This window comes from Anoplopoma fimbria, chromosome 17 (assembly GCF_027596085.1).
Source record: "Anoplopoma fimbria isolate UVic2021 breed Golden Eagle Sablefish chromosome 17, Afim_UVic_2022, whole genome shotgun sequence".
In the NCBI taxonomy this organism is placed as follows: Eukaryota; Metazoa; Chordata; class Actinopteri; order Perciformes; family Anoplopomatidae; genus Anoplopoma; species Anoplopoma fimbria.
This window is the reverse complement of record NC_072465.1, coordinates 12,077,540-12,100,396: the sequence shown is the minus strand read 5'-3', so window position 1 is coordinate 12,100,396 and position 22,857 is coordinate 12,077,540. Positions and strand designations below refer to the sequence as shown.

At 40.3% G+C, this 22,857-nt stretch overlaps 1 protein-coding gene across 1 annotated transcript in view; it reads right to left on the bottom strand.

The window, feature by feature from the left end:
• cadpsa (Ca2+-dependent activator protein for secretion a) overlaps nt 1–22,857 on the bottom strand; it is a 126,911-nt gene that overhangs the window by 8,830 nt on the left and 95,224 nt on the right. Inside the window, exons 16-23 of the mRNA XM_054616472.1 lie at nt 22,045–22,146; nt 21,886–21,949; nt 21,474–21,597; nt 18,853–18,921; nt 14,688–14,806; nt 8,827–8,983; nt 4,008–4,149; nt 2,594–2,728 (exon numbers count right to left, since the gene is read on the bottom strand). Coding sequence (XP_054472447.1) covers nt 2,594–2,728; nt 4,008–4,149; nt 8,827–8,983; nt 14,688–14,806; nt 18,853–18,921; nt 21,474–21,597; nt 21,886–21,949; nt 22,045–22,146 — 912 coding nt within the window. The remainder of the gene's footprint in view (nt 1–2,593; nt 2,729–4,007; nt 4,150–8,826; nt 8,984–14,687; nt 14,807–18,852; nt 18,922–21,473; nt 21,598–21,885; nt 21,950–22,044; nt 22,147–22,857) is intronic.

Here is a 22,857-nt window from a genome sequence, read left to right as displayed (position 1 = left end):
ACAAGAGGAAAGGAATCACTGGATACATTCAGGGTTCCCACTCAGTCGAAGAAATCTGTTCAGGGTGTTTTCAAATCTAAGAGGCAGCAAGGAAACTGTAATGAACTTTCTTGTCTGCACATAAAATCCAATCCATTCATTTCCAGGACATTTTTAAATGCATTTAAACTACAGGTTTTCCAGGATGGGTGGGAACCCTCAGTTTTTTTAATGCCAACTGGAAAAGGGGTGACATGTTTGGGTTAAGTGGAGGACTGCAGGAGCAGGATAAACAGCCGTAGTGCAGTACTGTTTAACTTCATAGACACCGTCACTTCTAAAGCACTAAACTCAACCCAGTCCCAGCAGACTGAACCAGTGTGGGGAGAATTCAGACACAAAGGGCCCCTCCTCAACCATCTACCCCCAGCAAGTAGAGACAGGCCAGGGTGCTACAACACCAGGGAACTGGGGGGAGAGGTTTGGAATGGAAAGATTTGAAAAGATGCAAGTTCATAACAAGGACAGTAGCTGCCACTGAGGTCGTTGTATTTTATACAGTGTAAATACTTTTTGTTTTGGTGAAAATTTGCTTGTTGAAACATGCTGCCAAAGTAATTATCTGAGAATATATTTATTTAGATTTGTAGAGGATTTTGAAGAGACCTATGTCACATCCTGTGGCGTGTAAGACGATTATACCTCAGCCACTTAGGGTTCTCGTTTCTGATTAGCTGACAGGTGATCAAAGAGATCAGAATTTTTTTTTTTAAGCCTACTCTGTTCTAGATGTTGCCTAATCAATTAGTAAGATTTTTTAAATCTATATAATGTAATAAATAAATAGTTTAAGTCAAAATAGCGGCGCCATAAGATCACAATCTCAAAGATCCAGAATTGCAAATTCAGCAGAGAATGAGACAAGAATGAATACACTCCCCCTCTGTTTGTGTTGTTATCTGGGATTCTCTGTAACCGCTGTTATCAACGTTAGCTTCTAGCCGCCAGCTCATCTCCTTGTTGAAAGCCTATGCTCTGAATTTGGAATTAAGCACCTTAAACTTTACACAAATATATAAACAAATATTTTGGTTTGTATAAAATATTCAAAAATAATCACAGTCTCATCAATCCCATTTTTTTCTTTTTTTTCTTGTTTATATAGTTTATATGTTTATATGTTTCTACACAGAACAGACAATGTGTGCATTATGTAAATTAAGAAATTAACAAGCAAGGAAACCATCGTGAATTGGATACATATGAAATAGAGAATAAATGACAAAGACAGATATGTGTCGAGAAATAATTAGATATTATAACCACGCTCCTGGTAGCTGGTAACACTTCTTATTCATGAAGGCAGCATGCAGAACATTTATCCTCAGTGTTTAAGTTTGTTTCCTTATTATACTTTTGCATCTTTCCAGTCCATAAAGAAATACATTTGCTGGAGTTAAAATGTTGGGATTCCAAGTCACTACCTTCTCCATCCATTCACACGCACCATGCCGCAGCGTTGGCATGAACGTGGCCTCGGGTTGAAATAAAAACCCAACATTGGCAACAGACTGCCACAGCTATGCAGGCAACTCAGTATTCATGTATGCGCTCCTCAACTTGGACAGCCAGTTTTCTTTGAACTCCCTGATCTTGGAAAGCGTAAATTAGTCTACCAGATAAGTCTACCATCTCTTTTGGTATCCTTTGTTTGAGAAGTGCAAAAGTTATAAATGCAGCTCTAATAATTTATTTTTAACAATGAAAACTTCAGGGCTGGTACGTGTATTTCCTGATGAGGGAATAGGGATGGATGTGCTGCGGTGACAGCGTCTCACTCTGCAGGACGCTGCAGTGTTTGAAGGAGCTTTACACCTCTTTTGCTTAAGTTTTCAAAGCGCTATAGGTGATGTGTCAAGTTGGCAGAGATATGCAGTGTGCTTTTAATGATAGCACTCACAAGATCACAAACATATTAATAGAAAACACTCACTAAAATCAGAGGCTGTTACACATTGTTCAAATTAATAAATAATGCTTATACCACTAATTGAAAAAGGTGTATGTATTTACAAAAGCTGCTAAAATGACTTTGGGCGATGTGGCTACAAAACTTTGGAACAATCCTCAAATCTCAAAAAGTGCAGATCATAAACATCTTAAATGCTCATTTTAATGAACATTTTCCTGGTGTAGTACTTTTTCTAGTTTATGCTTCAAACTTTCTTCTTTTTGTCTTAATTTTTTTTGAGGGGGAAAGAGCTACATACATTTTACTTAGAGTTTACTTTGTTGCTTTTCCTGATTTATAAATTTAAATGATTACAAATGTAATAAACTCTTAAAATAAAAACATCTTCAACTGTTTCTATCATATGTAAATCATGATAAAAGCAATTATATTCATAAAAAACACATTACATATGCTACACTATTTAAATGATTTAGAGAACAAACGGTATCTAACTGTAGAGTATATCATTTTCTTGAAGACGGAAAGATGTTTTTGATATCTAAAAGCTATAATCCTGCTGCTCTGGGGTCATATGCCAGATGCCAAGTTCATGTCAAGGACATGTGTGCATGTCTCAGGCTGCACAAGGCTGGTACACACTCTGAGTCAGAATTAGCTGTCATCCAGTTGGGTGCAGAGAAGCTGGTCATTTGTGGGAGCTTGACACTTGGCACATTTAGATTTGGTACTTTGGGCATTTGGAGGTGGACATTGGGCAGAGTGCTTGCTATACTCCTGTGGAGAGAAACGGAACAACAGAAGACAGAAAACAGAGATTGTTCATGCAAATGAGTTGTGAAAAGCAACAAACTGAAGAAGTCACACATTAGTTAAAGATGAGCTCTTGGATTTTGTTATACACCTCTTAGCAAGCTTTATCCCAGAGCATGGCAGTTTTGTAGGCCAACCATATTATTTACTTGTTCTGATTATGGACATGAAGTATGTAGTTTACTGGAAAAATAGAATAAGTGACATAACTCGAGCTGTGGGTGTGGTGTTGTTGAACAAAAGTCTCACTATCTAATCAGGGTTAACTTAATACTACCAAACTAAGAGTCAATTGAAAGTCTTTTAGTTGGCTGATTAGACATAAACACTAGAGTTTAATGTTCATGGAACAGCAAGTTAGTATGTTGAGTTTCTAAACTTCAACGATGGGCTGAGAAAGAATATGGGGATTTGGGGCGCTACAACACAATCAGAGGTTATCTTCATTTAATAAATGGCAGACCATCATGTAAACTAGATACTGATGCAGTCAGAACTCCTGTTTGGTAATCAAGCTGACTCTCCATTAAAAGAAAATCTTCAATGTGTGTTCATGAAGAGAATTCCAGTTGCTTGTTCTTTCTCAAGGAACAACTTGCATCGTGGTATCACTGCTGCATGATACAACCAGTGAAAAACATTATCAGATTAAATATCCAACAGGCAGTTCCAACAAAGAGTTGCATACCTTGCATAATTAGCCATGTGTTTTTGTTTGTTTATGAAAAATGGAAGATGGAGTGTGAATTGACAATTAGGCCTTAGAGTCATCGGCAAAGAAAGTGCTTTCTTCTGTATAAGCCTATTGTTCAACTGCAATGGTATTTAAAAAAGTATCTATATTAAAACAAAATCAACGAAATTTGTAGATCATCCCTCATATCTATGAAATATGTATCCTGTATGTCCTGAATTATTGTAAACTACATTAGCCTGGTTATGGGTCATCCATACACTCTCTCGTCCTCCTTCCACAGTTCTCATGCATTAGCTTCACGGTAGTTGCTGCAGCTGCTTCGACATACAGTATGTTGATGTTCTCTTTTTCTGGTTATTTTCAGCACATTGGAATGAATTGGGAATAAATGGCCACATTATTATAATGGCATTGACAGTTTCAAGGAGTCAAAACCGAAGCTGAATCTGTGCACAGAGGTGCAAAGGGGAAATGGCTTAATCCTACACCACACATCCTTGACACAGGTGAAGAAGATAAAGAGCAATTAAATAAAGGCATCCTTACTTGACAGGTTCCCAGGATTCCCTTTCGAAGCCTCTGTGAATGGACTGAGCGATGGAGGACTCCATCAGGTCCACATATCGCACCACCAGGGGGGCATACAGGTCCTGCAGGTGTCTGTGGAACTTCCCATTGCACAGGTTATCTGAGTGAGGGTGTGGGAAGGAGGAAATATGTAAGACATGGAAGTGACAAAGCAAACCCAAGCACACAGCAGGCATTGATGAGTTAGTGATTTATCCTGACAGTCTTGTTATAGAAGCCCTGTCAGTTTAAATATACAGTAAATATGGTGATCTGTTTGTGAGTGTACAGGGTTAATCAGTACCAACACATACAATGTATCCAGAGGTCTAAAAAATTATTTGAATTAATTTCACTCCTCATTAGACATTTGAAAAAGTGAAGTATTTTCTATTTGTTTTGCATGTTTATGAGCTGGCTGTCTTCTTCTATCTTCCCTGTTAGCACTTTACTGTTTATTGGCCAGTTACTGCCACCTGTTGATCAGTGGAATAGTGTGAAACCATTGGCAAGAAAACCCATTGCTTCCTGTGCAGAGATAAGCAGAGCGTGGACCCATTCTGGAAAAAAAGAAAAAACCTGTTCAAGCCAAGTTCTCATTTATCGTCAGCTCTAGAGATTCTCCTTTTGCAGCATTATTATGCTGTCTCATTGCATTTGACTGAGCAAACACCTCTTATTTAGTCATTATATATGTCAGCATAGGCGCAGCATACCAGTTCATGTTTTGCTCATGCTTTATCTGTGTAACTGTTGCCCAAAGGGGCATTTCACGCTTTAATGTTATGATGTGGATATTGGGTTTCAAGATAAATCTGGAGGGCAGCAAGACAAACAACAGAAAGGCCCTGTCCTCGAGGGTGATAACTAACAATTACAGGGAAGGTTGGTGTTTCTGGCGCTTTATTAGCAGGTACGACACAAATCCAGTTTTCAATCTTTATAGACAAAAGGTTGGAGTTTCGGGGTATTTCTAAATCCAACCCGTCACACACATTTCCCCCAGTCTCCGCCGGCTACCAACTGGTAAAAAGGCAACACTGACAAAGACCACAGGAGATAAAATGGAGGCCAGTGTGTGCTAATGTGATGCCTCACGGCTCCATGCAGCGTGTCTGCTTTTCCTCTCCCTCTCTCTCTCTTTGTTTTTCTCTCCCCCTCTGAGCATGTATGTGTTTGTGTTTGTGTGTGTTGGCATCGGAGTCAAGGTCGATGATACACAGTAGGTGCAATGTTTGCTGTGTTCCCTGATTACCACGCTCCCAATTAGCCACTTGAGCGGCTGCTGTCCACTTGGATGTGTTGTGTCCAGGAGTGTGTTCGCGGGGCTCGCCATGGCCCAGCTACCACTGCTTTAGACCTCATTAACTCCTCACATGGCAGCCCGACTTTGGCGCCTGTCTAGTGCTAAGGCTATTTACTGCTACATAAGTGCACCGCTGTGGGGCAACAGAGCAGATGACCTTCTGTGGAAAAGATGTCCCCATGATGATACGCTTTACTTAAATGCGCGCTTGTTACATTGTGTGGGCAGTGAGAGCCCTGCTGGGTCGTATGTTGGTACTGAAGATTGACCCTCTGACGTTACTGTGCTATACAATAGGCATTTTCTTTGCTCTAAGAACCCCCCTTTTTATGTATCAACACCACAAGAACTAGGAACATTCATAGTTTTGAGTGACTTTTTTAGCTCCTATTTCAGAGCAGTAACTCTCCTAGCACAAGAGGAACCTTGAGGGACATACGTGTACAGTGATTGCATGCAGCAGTGGCATCGGCCATTTTTTAAAAACTTGTTAGCTGTGCAAAGAACAGATGACACAAAACATACAGCTCGTAAAAAATGAAGCATTTCATGGAAAAACTGACTGACAGTGAAGTCTGAAATTTAACTTGTTAATCAGCACACACCCACTGTGCCAAAGAACGAGTGAGAGCCACTTCTCAGCGAGCTTATCCAAAGGCTAACCCAGTAGCACAAAGGCTAACCTGGTAACTTTCGCAAAGAGGCTAACCCAGTAGCACAAAGGCTAACCATATAACATTAGCGCAGAGAGTAACCCAGTAGCAAAATGGCTAACCCAGTAACTTTAGTACAAGGGCTAATCTAGTAGCACAAAGGCTAACCCACTATCACAGTGGCTAACCCAATAACCTTAGCACAGAAACTAACCCAGAAGCACAAAGCACACAAAGAGCAGAAGAAACCGATTCAAACTGAAATCACAAGGTACTTTCATGATTGTTATTTTGCTTGTGTTTTTTATGCTTGTGGCAGGTAACAGTTATTTATGTATTAAACTAATAACTAAAAACATTAAGAGAGAGTAGTTTTGTGTGTTTTAAAGCCTCATAGATCTTCTTTCTCCGCGCCAGAGAACTCCATTAAAAACACATCACCCATGAACACACATACTTTAGGTTGTTTTGACTCAATCCAGTATACACCGTCCTGCTGCTACTAATACTCACCAGAGCACCAACTGTGAACTAATCAGCAACTGAAAATAGTACTAATATTATTATTTATCTCGAGTGACCGGCTGTTTAAGTTTCATCACTGAGCCTTTAAACAAAAATGTATTTGTGACTATCATCTTCCATAGGAACCAATGGACTTGAGAGAGCCTGAGAGCCACAGACAGCATTGGGAAGTCAAAAAGTTGTAGTATTTTTTGACAGTAAGATGGAAAGAGAACAACAACAGTCTCATCCCTTAAAATTGATATTTGGTTTATGGATGCATTCTGGTTTAGGTTAAAGAACAAATTTACAAAGACAAAAATAATGTCATTATGTCTCAGCAATCTTAGACGTGAATAAATCGATGTTGAAATTCCAAACAGTATTTTTTCATTGAAAGAACAAGTAAAATAAATACTTTAAATTCTACAGAGATAAACATTTGAAAATGGTTGCTCTGACAGGAAAAGGTTATTTGTATCTTGTATCAAGGAGTCCATCCGATGAAGTATTAACTCAATTTGTAGCAGACAACGGCATTTACACAGGCAGTAGGGGTCTGTTATAGTCACTGTATTATTACCAGCAATGTAGAATTACCTTTCCTGTGTTAACCTCTGGCTGGTGTAGCTATGTCCACTGCAATGCACTTTTCACACAATCAACAATATGTAGCAAATGAGAAGGCGGCCAATTTGATGACACTAACAAGTGAGCATAACGAGCTATTTGCAGTCATCTCTGCTCAGCTGAATGAGTGGACCACACTCTGCCTTCTCCTTGACGCCCGACCGACAAACTGAAAAGGGGAAGCATTGCCTAGAGACAATTAGAGTCCACCAGATCCAGTCTGCATTGTGAACGCTGAAGTGTTTCCTTTACAGGACCACGGACAGCTCCACAGTGTTCCTGCAGGCAAGTGCATGCAGTTCATTAGAGAGATGGCTGGCCTGCAGCAACCAGCATCAAAACCTGACTATTATCTTCAATCAGACACTACTGGCCCTGTTCCCACACACACGCACACACACACACACACACACACACACACACACACACACACACACACACACACACACACACACGCACACGCAGTTCAGAATGTAAACTGCTCAAGGCCTAAAGTAGACATCTCACGTTGATGAATGATTTCAGAGACATTTGAGGGATGTTTCAGGGTGAGCGGAGTGCAGAGGGAATAGCAGCTGTAAAGCTTCATTAGAAAAGCTCTTGATTTTTGTGGTTGATTATGATAATAGGACTGGGCACTGAAAAACATTACAAACTGGGATTGCTATAGAAACATCTTTTTAATAAAAAATTGAGAAACTTGTACCAACACATTGTTAATGTTAACTAACCAATGACATTACTAAAAACTATATTTTATAAACAATCATATGGCAGTCCTTTGGAAATGTCCCACCATCCAAAATTGAAAAAGCAGGTTTAAATGAGTTGGTCAAACCAGCCCTGTGTCACCAGCTGGTGCATAAAGGATTCAAGTCATTTAGGGGTGTTTTTTGCACCATGTAGTCTGTATTGACTGCAATGTAAACCTATGTTGCAATGTCTCTTTTCAGAAATCATGACCTGGTTACTCAATTAACAAAACATGACGTTGCATGGATTTGAGCACTTGGACAGCGAGTAAATTATAAGCTTGCATGGCAGCTGGATTTGAGCAATATCAAGAGATCGCACGAGAATCGCAAGATCAAATATCACACGAAAATCCTTCTTTTAGGGCTTCAAGTAATGTGTTAGTGTACTGTAAGCCAGAGGACGGACCAATCGGTTTGCTGTGAGGAGCTACTGGTAGCTATGGGCTTGGCTTAGGTGTGTGTGAGTCGCTTCAATACAAGTTTGATTGCCAGATGGTTCATCCAATCACCTGCCACGTATTTTTTGAAAGTGCCTGCCCTTTTTCAAACTGTTTTCAATGACGGCTTCACAGATGGTTCTGTGTAACAAACCATCTGGACGGTCTAGTTAAGTAAATTAGCCGGTTCTGCTGAAACGAAGCCCAAATAAAGGGTGCAAATGATTATATTCAACTTGTTTTACTGTTGTAAGTGGTGCATATTGCTCCGATTGTCTAATGCATGTGTTTATGACGTGTACTATGAGATCATGGTCGCAATTAATGTTGGAAAGTGGATAATTTAACTTTCCATTCCATTAAACCCTTCATCAGGCCTACATCCCCAGTGCCTGATCACTTCTTCCCTGATCAACCCTCTACACAACCTACTAAACCAACTGCAAGGCACGTTCAGCCACTTCAGTCCCCATACTGACTGTTGAATATGTTTTTTAATAGCTCCTCACTCACAGTCCATTCTCAGGAAGTCGTTAAGCAGCTGGAAGAGGGGGAAACTGTCCCAGCTGTCGGGCGGCTGAACCTCAAGAGCTGCGTCCATGTCGGCCGAGTAGAGACACAGGAAGGTCTCAGCGTGCTCCACCATCAGGTCTGACCACCACGCAAAGGCCTGCAGATGGAGGGATGGAAAGATGGAGAGGAAAGGGAGACAGAGTACAGGGAGTGGAAGGAAATCAACAGGGTGAGATAGAAAGAGAGGAGACAAATTAGACAAAGAGAGGGCTCCCCATGGGCAGATCTTTAGCAATTTGAATTTCATTTACCATAAAGGCCGACAATGTAATGTAACTCCACTGATCTATTGCAAGCCTTCTTGGCTCTCTCGCTTACTTTTCACCATATGAAATCAAGTTGTTGCCACTGCGTGATCTCTGGGGAAGAATTCTTCACAGCTCAAAGCAGTAAAAACAGCGCTTGGGCACGGAAATCACACGCTTTTCTGTCGGCCCACAGAGGACACAGCAGCAGCTCCTTGACAGGCATGGCAGGGAGCTACTTAAACACTCACCCACAGCTCCTTCTGCGAGTCAATCAGAAGAAAGGAGCCAGCGAGCTGCGTCGCGCTTGTATCCCCCGTCGAATAGACGCAGTGGAGTGACTGTTAGGGACCGGGCTCTCTCATGCACATCAAAAACACTCACTTTCCTCCATGCACCCCCACTCTTGCTAGGCCTCTTAAGAGGGACCCCTGAGGAACCATGGTGTTTGCTCATTCACATCAAGCTGTCAACACTGTAATGTGAATGTACCCATAGGCTTTCGTGGTGGTGGTGGAAGGGGAGGGAGGCATGCACTTGCCATGGGAGCTTGTAGCATTGGGTAGTAGGTGTGAGATAGTTCGCAGGAAGGTGCATCTAGTGACACTCATTTAATCATCACTTTTACATTTTAGAAATAAGGAGTAAAACTTAAAAGATGTATAAGGATGTTTCTTAAACCTTCCCAAGTATTTAAAAACACTTTCAAAATAAGTCTTCTTTCAACAATCCTGTCAGTATAAACCAATTCTCTGCCGTGTACAAAGATTTAGAATTTTTCATAAATTGCATCTCCATTTATTAACCCAAACAAAGATGGCAACCAGAAAAGATATCTGCTTATCACACCCCATGAACCTGGTGGGCTGTGCAGCTGTCAAACTGTGAAGAATATGTTGTTATCACCTGCCAAACTAAAGCTGTGTCACAATGGGTGTCAGCCAAAATTCTGATATGAAATTGAGATACTTTTGTGTGGGTAACTTCCGTTCAGAAACACTGCACTTTGGGTCAGAAACAAATCTGTAAACTTGCTTATATTCCTAGTGCACGCAGTCAGCGACTAGTCAGCAATGGCTTCTCTAATATTTTGGATATCATTTTATTATAATAACAAAAGAAAAAAGAGTAGGCTCACGCAATCTTGCGCTTCAACAACTTCAGGCCAGATCATGATGTCCTTCTCAGGGCCACTAAGTCTTTTTCTGCTCAAACAAATCAAAGAAAGTATAAACAGCAACATAGTGAGGAAGTCGGCTGGATGGATGGGTCTGTCTAAGATCACAGGACGTTCACCCAGGAGACATGTCCAACTTGAAACCACGAGTCATCATTGAATGAAAGACACTTTTCCATCCGACATCATGAATATGTCAAGATTCGAAACATAGGAAAAAGACTGGAGGCAAACACGAATCAGCATTTTTCCACTTCTGGTTCTGTCGTTTTGAAGTCAATGGTTTTTTGAATGGTTTGTGGTTAGATGACTGAAATGATGTCTGTCGTTAACACAAACTGAACTGTTTTGTTCTACATTGTCATTAAATATCCATCTTGTGAATTTTTAAGCTTTTACATTTTTGCTAACAAGTGGCTAAATATGACTAACAAAACGACATCATGCTGACTAGTCGGCCCTTACCGCCTTGTTGTGTATATACTTATGATCATGCGACCATGTTGTAGTTGTTTATAGCTTGCCATTAGCTTTTCACTTGTGACAGTTGCATTCACGCTTCAAAAATCATAAAAGTTGTGTCCATTTGTTAAGATTAGACTAGCGGCAGTGCTGGGCCTGCTGTCCCTTTACAGCCTTTTTTTGTCTCTCATCTTGCTTGGAGATGTCCAAGCAAGCAACTCACTGTATGGCAGGAGTCATCTTTGTTTTATAGTGGCAGGAAAGAAGAGTATAGAAATGCAAGTTTTGTTCATCAACCTGCAGCAGTTTTACTCCCTAGTTTTGTCAAGTTAAAATTGGTGATTATATGATAGGCACAAAATTGGGCTGGTAAATAGAATGAGCAATAACCAGCTGTAGAGCCACACAAGTAAAACATTAATACAAGTACTTCGAATTATAATAACCTTGAGTTCTGAATGTTTTTGTGATTGGGAATTGACCAAAACAAAAAATGGAATTGATACAAATATTTTCCAGGGTTGGAGTCTAATGCTGGTTATGCTGGTTCACCAATGTGCTCACATTATTTGAGCAGCAGCATTGTGCATTTCACTGAAATGCAAGGAGAGAGATCATGTTATCTCTGATAACACAAATCATGCCTCACATTTCCTCCATTGTGTGTTCAGAAGGATCCAATGGAGAGGAATGGGATTCTTTAAGGGAAGGAAAGGTGACACAACACTTTCCCTAAGTTTACTAACAGGACACGGTAGAATAAATGACACATGGCTAAACACAGGAAAACGGGTTAGCACATTCGGGGAGGATTTGGGGTATATATTCCTCAGAAACAAGGTACAGAGTTGTACGCTTTAATCCAAAAAGTTACGCGTACAGCATCAAAAGTCACAACTCTGCCCTTTGATTTCTCAGAGAGGAGCTTAATGAGCTCAACAAATAAAACACATTGATATGTGTTTATCTCTGTTCTCCATAACCAAAGGCAAAACTGTTGAACTTGATTCGCAGTGACCACAAGCCGAAAGGGGTTGCAGGTCATTGTTGAGAAGGGAAACATAATTGATCCTCTACAACAATAGCCGTATCATTAGGTGCATGCACAGGACTTACAGTAAGGGTAGGGTAGGAGACCGGGCATATGGCACCAACACAATCACATACCTCTTTTCCCTGTTCAAACATTTCCCCGCAAACCAAATAAATCATTGAAATAAAAAGCAGAGAGGGATAAGTCAACTTGGAATGACGAAATGATAAAAGAGAATATGATTTACAGAAATGTAGAAAGCACAGCACTCACAGGAAACTGCTAGAAAGACATGATGGGTTAAGGGATTTTCACATTAAAACAAACCTTCAAAATTCATGTTTTCTTCAAGTGCACCTGTTTTCCCTTTTAATCATGATTTTTGTTCTTATCCTTCAGTATCTTTTCAGCTCAGTGCTTGCCAGATCAACAGAGAGGCTGCTCTGCTGTGATACTATAAGGACCTGATTGATTATACTCCACCTGCCTACAGTTTACAGTGTGTGCTTTGTGCCAGGTATGGCCCACTGTGTAGATAAGACACAGTACATATGATGATTCAAAGTAGAAGGTCACTGCTGGGTGACTTTGTATTTACTATTTAAAATCTTAAAGAACATGAAAAAAATTACCATATTCTGAAACTTGTTTTGAGCTTTAGGTAGCTTGATGATTTTAGACACTGTACTGGAGACAAAGGCAAACCAGTCTCTGGGACTGATAAATCTAATTTAACAAATTGGGAGACAACAACACTGACTCATATTTCAGCATAAGACTCTCATTACAGTGTAAAGGCTGCTAAGGAGAACTTCTTGCAGAGTTTTTTTTGCAGCTCCTCTACATTGCCATCAACCGGTCCACATATGTTACGATTTAATTCCATAGAATTGAGCAAGTTTTAGGATACCCTTGTTTACTTTTTGTTTCGAGGAAACATGTAGTTGCTATTAAACAATATTTGAATTTCATTTGCAGAATCCTGCCAGCCTGTAGAGGTTTTGCAGATGATGCAATGCATGTAATTAAGACATCAGCTCTTTTTAAACACTGGTAGTTTTTCTGAATTAGCATGATCATCCAAGTAGTTTAAAAATGTATATGAGCAATTGCTATGTTGTTATTGACATGGACAGTGTCAATAACATCTTGTCAACTAAACATCAATATGTTGCAGTTACCATGAGAGTATTGCTCTAGTCAACATACCTTGATCAGGCTATTGTTATTACTTTCCTCTGTCTAGAAATGTTTAAGATTGTTCCTGTGTGTTTGGGGGATGTCCACAATGCAGCCTCTAGTTTCACAGCGGTAAACTGGTGCTAATGGCTAAAGCTTTGTTTAGACCTGCAGCTAGCACCGCAGCGTGAGACTCCGCAGATGTTGAGCGAGCTCTGAGCATCGCAGGTAGGCCTTTTACACTCTACGGCTGTTCGTTGCATTATTCTGCGAAAAGCGAGAGGGCATACAAACAAAATTAAATATGAGTTTAAGCCATAGGCTGTAGGTGTAAGCCATAAGCTGTAGGTGTAACCGGCAAAAATCCATAAACCAACCTCCATAATGCCAAGTAAAGGGTTCCGATACAAGAATTCCAATAAATAATGTTGCTGTTCTGAATTATAAAAAATAATTTCAAGCTTGTAAAGCTACATATGAGAACCGGATATGTAAGGCACTTTATGGATAATATTGCAATGGTCGACAAAGCTTAAAATGTTGCTTAGTATGTGGATCACTATTTTCTACTGATTCAAAGCTTGCTGATAGCTTTCCTACTCGGATACATGTTTAATGTTATCCTGTTTAGGTATTTAACATACTTCCTTCCACTTTCACAACAGAAAACAACACAATTTATGTTAAGGCTGATTGTTATTTGTGTGCAGGTGGACATTACAATGAATTGATTACCATAAATAAGTCACTTAAGAAACAGAACGGTAATTTGGAAATGTAAGAGTCACATTTTCTTCATTTTAAGATGATTGAATGCGCAATCTTTTCCTTAGATGTCCAGAGGATAATATGGCTGTGTTTAAAACACATACAAAGTTACTGAAAACTACATACTCAATCAGTATGTACTGCTTACTGCCTAATGAAATAATGATTAAGCATGATTTTACCAGCAGTGACTGTTTACACTGAAGTATGCTCAAGCGACAGGCCAGGACCGTCTCAATTTACCCCGCCGGTGGCTCCGTCAAATCTCAGAAAAGGTTGCAGCAAATTTCCAATCAGGCGTTATTTGGATGGAACTAACCAAATCTATGTGGTAACTTTCTCTCAAGAAAACAAATTAAAACTGTATATCACAATAAGTGACTTTATGAAGTCACTTGTTTTGATTTTTTGGCTTAAAATCTAAAAAGACTGACAGAAGGTCTGAAGGCAGTCAGACGCAGTGCTTTGTGGGGTAGTTTAGTATTTAAAGTATGCTCAGGTCTCATACTTATACTCAAATAATTTCTCGTGGACACATAGCTAACATACTTTGCAGTGTGAAAACCCTACATACTCAATTTTACATCATGCTTAGTATGAATAGTATGTAGCCATGTTATTTCGATCACAGCCTAAGAAATGGCTGGATCTCAAGTTCCGTTGAGCAGTAAGCAGGGTCATGGTATCAGTACTGATATGGCACTGCTGCTTGGTTTTAATCATCCCCATCTTTTCAGTCTCGTTACAGCTGGCTCTGACCACACAGTCACTGCTCCTCCAGCCAGACACCAGCCTATACCACCATGAAACTACAGGCCTGTGTGTGTGTGTGTGTGTGTGTGTGTGTGTGTGTGTGTGTGTGTGTGTGTGTGTGTGTGTGTGTGTGTGTGTGTGTGTGTGTGTGTGTGTGTGTGTGTGTGTGTGTGTGTGTGTGTGCAGATGCACTAACCTCAGCATGGTGTTCCTCATTCTGCTGAAGCACCTCAATCACCAGCTCGGCCAGGCGAATATTGTCCTCCAGTTTTTTAGCAGGGGTGACTAACCGCCCTACATTCTCTGGAGCACAAAGGTCAAGGGTCACATTGGGCAGCCTCTGAGTCTAATCAGTATCTAAACCTTCTTTCTGTCTTTTGTTAATAGTGTATGCATGCAACCCTAAGGGTTTAAACACATCCCTGGTCTGAGGTATTAAAGTGTAAGTTGTTGCTCCCAGTATTTAGAAGTTCACCACATGCATGTTATCCTGCCTACTCCTACACATGGGAGCTAGAGTATTTAGTCACTCACAAATTTGGGATATAGCTGTTGCCTCAAAAGGGATCCTTAGCCCAGTCTACAGCCTCAGCCTAAATCACTGGAACAATCTCATGGTCATATTCAAAATACAAGCATGAAATATCAACTTGTTATAATTAGGGCTGGGTGTCAGGCTTTTGTGCTTTTGGACTAAAGACTGCATTGTGCTTGTGGCATCAAGAATATTAAAGCATGAATATAATGAGCAGGGTGAAGGATTTAGTGGCATTTAGGTGAGACAGATTTAGAACAGCAGCCACTTCTTCGTCTTCTGCTATTTCAAGGTAAAACACCAAGGCCTTCTCTAGTGCCAGTGTTTGGTTTGTCCGTTGAGGGCTACTGTAGCAATATGGCGGCCTCTAAGTAGATATAAATGGCTCATTCTAAGCTAACAAAATCACAATTATTCTTAGTTGCGGTTGATTTTTCACTAAAGAAAACATAGTTAGGAATATTATATTCCATTCCTGCTTATAGATACACCTAAATGCTTCACACTGCTCCTCTAAGGTCAGATTCTGGCTGATTTAAACCACAATGGTTTAAATCATAGCTAATAGACTATGTTTTCTTGAAGCAAAGATCATGAGCAACACTATTTACCTAGCCCTAGTTATACTTTAATAACAGGGTTATAACATATTGTTAAAGCACTTTTGCAATCAACACTATCCCTGTGCTGGGTAGCTGGAAGTACTGATGGTCCGTGGTATGTAGTGAATAAAGCACATCTCTGTCACTGTGACAGGGAATTGATGATGTCATCCAGAGAAAACATGAGCGTGATGAGGGATGCAAACAGCATGTACATTGAACACTCATCATGCAACAATGTGGTGGTTATGTTGTGCTTATCCCCAAAGTATATCTGACTTTACTTTGGATTCTGAGGTAGAAACACCATGACTTCAAGCAGTTTGCTTCAACTTCATCCATTATTCACATATATCTGAATACCTTGTTGTGCTTTATCACTTACAATAGAGTGGTGGGTTTAGCAGGATTAAATTGGATGGCTCGAGTTCTAAAATGAAACATCATATAATTTAGTTTGGAGCACATTCAGATGGCCATAAAACTCATCTTGATCCTATGGTACATAATATTAAACATAACAACAACAGCTGAGGCCCACACAGCATTGCAGTGAGAAACATCCAATCAGCTAGCTCAATTCTATTCTTACTATTGGCAGGGTAAAGTTATTTGTTGAGCTTTGTAGAAGAAGGTTGATAAATTCAAGAATTTGAATCAATTCCCTTTGGGATTCAGATTTAGTTTTATATCAGTTCAGCAGCTATGGTAGATTGCTATTTCTGTCTGCAGACATGAAACATTTTGAAAACGGGACAATTCTGATTTCTCAGTTCTGTCTGAAATCTTCTCCATAGCAAGGACTGCTAAGGCTACTGTAGTACCCAATACCCACACGCTGGTCTGACATCATATAATAAGCAGGTGTTAATGACCGCAAAAAGCCGGACCTAGGTGTGTTCTTTCCTGTGAACCAGAGCGTATTTCACCAGCTTGCATGAGAGCAAGTGGCCGGACTTGGCTGGGTATTTAACCAATGTTTCTGACCGCAGATAGCCACGAACAGGGTGTGTGAAGCAACCACGTCATGGCAGGTGTATTGCAGAGGACCCAAAGAAGCACAGTGTCGAGTGTGAAGTTGTTCGTATGAGTGGTTCTGGGAGAGCTGCAAGCAGCAACACCACAGGCCAAGCACTCGGCCCCTTCCGAACAGCTGGTTTTGAATGGGCACTGCACTAGTGTCTTTAAAAACAGCAACACAGTGTTTGTGCTGTGATCCGGTTCATGTGCTCTCTCGCTAACGTCAGCAACATCATCCTGCTGGATAAGAACACATACCCTTGCGGTTCTGTACAGGGTTTGAATTGCCAATGTCAGAGTCATGACTGTGTTCCCAGTAGAGCTCTTGTGGATCACTGATGTTGTGGACAACACAGTGGGTTGATGGAGGATTGCCTGCTGGAGCTTAAGTCATGCTAACATGGCTGAAAGCTTCCACAGAATGGGACTTCTGTACTGGTTCAAAGGGGGGGACTGTTAGGATCTAGTAATGTGTGTCAAGTCCGAGCTTCTATGTCAGTTTAAAAGTGTAGTTTTAGAAACAAAGGAACAATTATTTCGTTTTTATTACATAAAATAAAATAATTTGTATAGAAAGGACTGCTCAGATATCATGGTCATGGTTTTCATCATGAACCACTTCACTGGGATAAATGATTTTATGACTTATACAGACGTGTTCTGACAAGTTGGAATTTTGAAAGTCTTCTTTAACCAGAGATTGTTTAACTTGTTCCCAAGTCCAGTTTTCAGTGGATCGAGTGCTTGCTCACTGCTCATTTGCAAACAGGAATGATATCTCGTCCTTTTTTATGTCTTGGATTTAAATATCACCTGCATGCAAACAGTGTTTTCTTCCATGTTTGGATGTTTGCACTCTGTCACTCTTTTGGGTTACTCATCAGCAGAAGTGATTTTCACTAGCAACGTGAGTTATATCTTCAATATTGTTCTCTCCATTGTCAATCATCAACTAATTTATTTTCCCCTGTTGTGTTTTATCAATTTTACATCAGTTCTTATGCTTTTCACAAATGGTTATCATTTGGGTAGGACCCAATTTTATCTAGTATCTTACATTATTGTGAAATTGCAGTTAAGTTTCAATTCAAACATTCCAAACTTTTGAAATATGTCATTTCTTATATCTTGTAATTCTTGATTGAACTGATTAATGTCAACAAAGTATTCTTTGCCAGTCTGATCATTTAGTGCAGTGAGAAACACCACATGGGGGTTGGGGGCGTCACAACGTTCCTGAAACATGTTCTGTGAAGTTCCTGTGCTTTTGCTGTGCAATGTCCAGGTATCAGGAAGGTGGTGACAGGGTCTATGGTGGTATGGTTTAAGGCGGATGAGCTAACAGGAGAGGTTAGACATACAGTACAACATCACCTGGATCCTTCAGATTTTTCTCCACTAAGTAACAGTCAATTTGTTAAAAAAAAAAGAAAAGGGTTGCAAGGATGGAGAGAAGGTAGAGAGAGGTGGGAACGTTTCAGGTGGAGGGTGAGAGAGAAGAGATTATTCAATACAGGTAGTATAAACTGAGGTTATGGAAGACAGGAGGCAGAAATAAAGGTAAATGTTACATTGACTGTTCAACATATTTCTGCAGCCACGGCTTTAAGTGCGCTTTGTGATATAAAAAGATGCAAGAAAAAAGGACACAAAACACAAAGCATCTTCACTTTGACCTATGTTCCAGTATGTGGAAATCTGAAAAAGCATAAAAACCTGTTAAAATAGTTGTAATCAATGCCATCAGTATCAGCATTTCATGGTGACCTTGGTGTCCAAAGAAGTTTCACTCAAACAATTGAGCACTATTTTACCCTTTAAATAAGTACAAGATGTGGGGGTCCTTCTTCAATGTACCATGATCTTAAACACTTAAAAGGATTTACACACAAGCAAAGTAAAAATGCATTCAAGTCGCAGACAGACAAGTGGTTTAGGCAGGACAGAAAAAAGGCTCACAGAAAGATTAGAAAAGTGTTTTTAGTGGCTAAGCAACATTTTGAGCTTGAAACAAATCAAGAAACTGTAACTGTAGACTTGACAGACTTACAGAGAAAAAGATACCAACAAACCAAAGGACGTCAGGGACGACAAAAATGTGAGGTTGTAGTTGCGGTTGTCGTGCATACTGGTTGTAGAGAAACATAAAAGGGTGCAGAGGTGTGGGGCTGGGGAATGAGGGAGGTACTCACGAATGGTTAAATCCATCACTTGAGACGCCAAGCAGAAGACAGGATGCTCATACATCTCTCTCTTTTTCCCTACAGAGAAAGAGGGAGGATACCGAGGCATGCGAGAGGCCGGGGTCAGAGAGGCGGGCACAGAGGGCACTAGGGTTCGACCGATATGAGGCTTTCAGGGTCCATACCTGCATTCTTTGTGCTGCTACCTAATATCTTACAGTTTCACAGTTTCCATGCCATAAAAAAAGCATATTGGTGTATAAGAATTCAGTTAATTCAAATCTAAAATGTTTTGTATCTTTGGTAGAAAAATGACTCCCAACAAAACCTTTTCTGTTTAATTGTTTTAAATGATTAATTTCTTATTCCTAAATCCATAATTACAACTTCTTCAATACATGAACGAGTTGGATGTCACTGACTCACCATGTCCATGGTTTTCAATGATATGCCAGACAACTAATCAGTCTAACCTCAGTGGTTACACTTTCCAGGCTGATTTGTGCTAGGTGGGGACAGGTAGCTGAGATTTTGTAAGTTGACGGAGTTGGACTGATGACCTCATACAAGGGTACAAGTAAACTGCGTCCATGCATGTGTGTCTGAGGCTCAAAGAGGATGGGCTGGCTACTTTGGATTAACCATTCGTTCTGCCAAGCAGAGGTAAAATCTGAGTTATCAGAGTTTTCTTTCCCATAGGTCAGGAAGCACAGCAGTATGAAGGAAAGGAGTTTTGGGTATAATCAACAATCAAAACTGAGAAACTAAGGTTCATGTCCTTAGTGTCTTCAGGGAGGTGATGGTTTCTTTACAGACATCGTCTTGAATTGACCATTTTAGGTAGTTTGGCGTCAATTTGACCACCAGCATTTTGGGAAACATACTTGTTTGCTGTCTTGTACTTCTATCTGATCTGAACTAGGCATCCTACCCCTGATCTGGCCTGAATGCAGTCAAACACTTCTTGGCTTTGATAAACAGGAGTATGAATTATAATTGCCATTAAATACAGTTATCAAGGTAAAGAGGGACAAAGAGTACATACGTGGACAAGTCTGAAAGAGAAACAAACCCTTGGCCATAACTTCTGGCAAGAGACAGCTATCATTAACTAGCGCACATGCCAACTTCCACATCGATTATTTGTTCACAATGCTGCATTATCAGGAATATTTTCTGTCATCCCTGGGAAAACATTGGTCTCGGGCCTTGTCCAATTTCTTGTGTATTTGGGACATTTAGAGCTGGACAAATTCTGCTTTAGGAGCAGTTAGCCTTCAAGCTATTTTCTAAACAAACAACCGAACAGCTAAGCTTTGTGCACAAGACAAAGAAAAAGACAGCAAAGACAGCAAATAAGCATATTTCCCAAGGGGCAGTGTTCCTGCAGAGGTTGAGAGTCACAGATACAGTGGGTAAAATGAAATTTGGGGGAATTGTCACATTTCTGTTAAAAAAATACTTCCCTAAAGGTAACAGATAAGTGTTCTGACACGGTTTGGAAAACCATGTTTCAGAGGTCTGAAAGATATTCATAATGCCTACTAAAGAAAACCATGCAACAGAAAAAAACACTGAACTGCCACGAGGAGCAGTCCCACCGTGTCTTGTTTATTGGCCTTCCTGTTTTCAAACAGCAGCTAATGAGAAGCAGCAAAAGCCAATAGACAAGGAAAGAGAGGAAGTGAGTATGGAAGTCATCAGAGAGCAAGGAGGAGGAAAAGGAAGGAGCATTACTTCAACTACCAGGCAGGTCAAAGTGGGACACAGAAGCAGTCCAGGACTCAGCTGAAAGAGAAGCTGAGGCATGGTGGAACGAAGTCAGCATAAAGATTGAATTGAATGCATTTTTACTTACTGTAGACTACATTTGCTAATAGCATAAGCTAAGAGACGGTATATAACGGTAAATATATATATTACATGCATGTTAAAATGCGATCATGCTATTAACAACATTATGACAGAGCATTATGATAAGGTATTAGCTGCAGCTGTGAAGAAAAGAATTTGAAGTTAGGCTTTGTTTTGAAATTCAGAATTCAAAAATATCCCACAGTACTGTATAGCTGCTTCATTCGAAGGATCCCTATTGAATACCCACATCTGTGGGGTCTAGCTCTATGTGCATTAGTCGTAGCTTACAGGAGTCAATCCTGAAGTAGCCAACCAGAGACAGTAAATGTTCTGAGGTGTTGTTTTTCCAAAAGCTTAGTGAAAATGTGTATTTTTTTCCAAAATGTCATGCACGATAATGCTGTAAACATGGGAATTTGACTGCATGTATGAAACAAGAAATCTTGTATGGCCAAATTAAAGTGTTCATTCCGACAGTTGGCAGACCATGATGTCTACACAGCTTGGCTTAGAAAACTCTACCTCCTTCATTGATTCATCAGTGTTTGTCACTGTCATTTAATCATACTCTTGCTTAGTCACATTTGGAGAAAGGGTTGACTACTTTTGAATGACTCTATTATAACATCCACATAATATAACCACATTTTGCGAGTTCAGAAACCCTCTTTACTCTCCGCTCTGGAAACGCTAACAATAACACTTGCTGACTCAGCAGGTAAAGAGTTGTGTTTCGACTACAGTAGCTCTAACACAAAGGAGCAGTGACTTACCTTCTAGTTTGGCGTACTCTGACAGGCGTTGGTAGTTGACCAGAGCTGCCTGCTCCAGACACTTACGGATCACAGCCTTCACTTCCTCTTGTGGAACCGGAGTAACGATATCTTTCATCAGGACCTACAAAGGAACGACACGGCAAGAGTTTGTATGTTCAGTGTACGGCAAAACTTATCACAAGACAAATGAGAAATGTCAACTGGAACAAGTATAATTGACTGAAAGACTATTCCAGTATCAGAAGAAATTTCTGCTACACATCAAAATACATCATAAACATAAATATTGATCACTGCCAACACGTTTTTCTGAGTGGTTCAAGAGATGGGTTGGATAGAAAGTTCTGTTTCGTAAGGGAAACCTAAGTGAATGGAAGAAAAGTTCTGTCCAGCAGTAAAAGTGACTCACCCGTTCAAGCAATGACAGAGTAGCTTTCAGTGCTCCCTCTGGCCGCCCAAATGGAAAGCAGTACCTACAGTATGGAGGCCACAGATTGGATTTACATGTGAACCCTCAGCAGTCCAGTTTAGCATGAGATTAGCACATGGTGCTTGACAAGATTCCTACCTGAAGTGTGTAATCTGGTTCTCCAGGAGTACCCGTAGCCTTTCCTTGATCTCCTCAAAGTGCTCTTTCTCTTCCACGGTCACTGTACCAATACCATCCGGCCTGAAGAACAACAGCAGTTAACAAACAATTAAAGGTTTTGCTGAGTCTCCAGGCAGCCTGGGGAATCAAGTTGAGCACCAACTGATATAACAGTGTCTTTCCAAACCGATGGGGAAGTTTGTATATAATTATTGGTATCAATGTCTCAAATTGTTTATGCATCTTCAGAATCTACTTAGGTTCTGGGAAAACAACAGACCGTTGTGGGACCTTAGACTGTATAGAACAAGTGGACGTAGTCACCGTTAAACATTAGTTTGAGGACTACAGTTTTGAAGCCTTGATTTGGGAATTTTGGCTGTCAACATCTAACTTTTTTCTAAAGTAGAGTCATTTTCTCATAGACTTCCAACCAGAGGAGTCGCCCCCTGATGGACAGTAGAGACAATGCAAGTTTGAGGCACTTCAACATTGACTTAACTTTTTAGAACCGGAGGTTGCCACCTCTGTAAGAGACAAAATATAAACAAACTCAACAGACAGGTCTCAGACCCATGGGGTTAGAGTGGATTACTTTATTGCCTTTGTAAAGGCCCTTTTAAGAAAGATGTCAAGTATTAAATGCATTGGGTCTGGACCAAGAAACCTGACCTGATTCCACCTGTATGAAAAAGTCTTAGACAGGTTCCACAGAACACAGTCCATAATTTAACATCATTACTGCAATGCCATTATTGAATTGTAAGCCATTGCTGTGGCAAAACTAGAAAA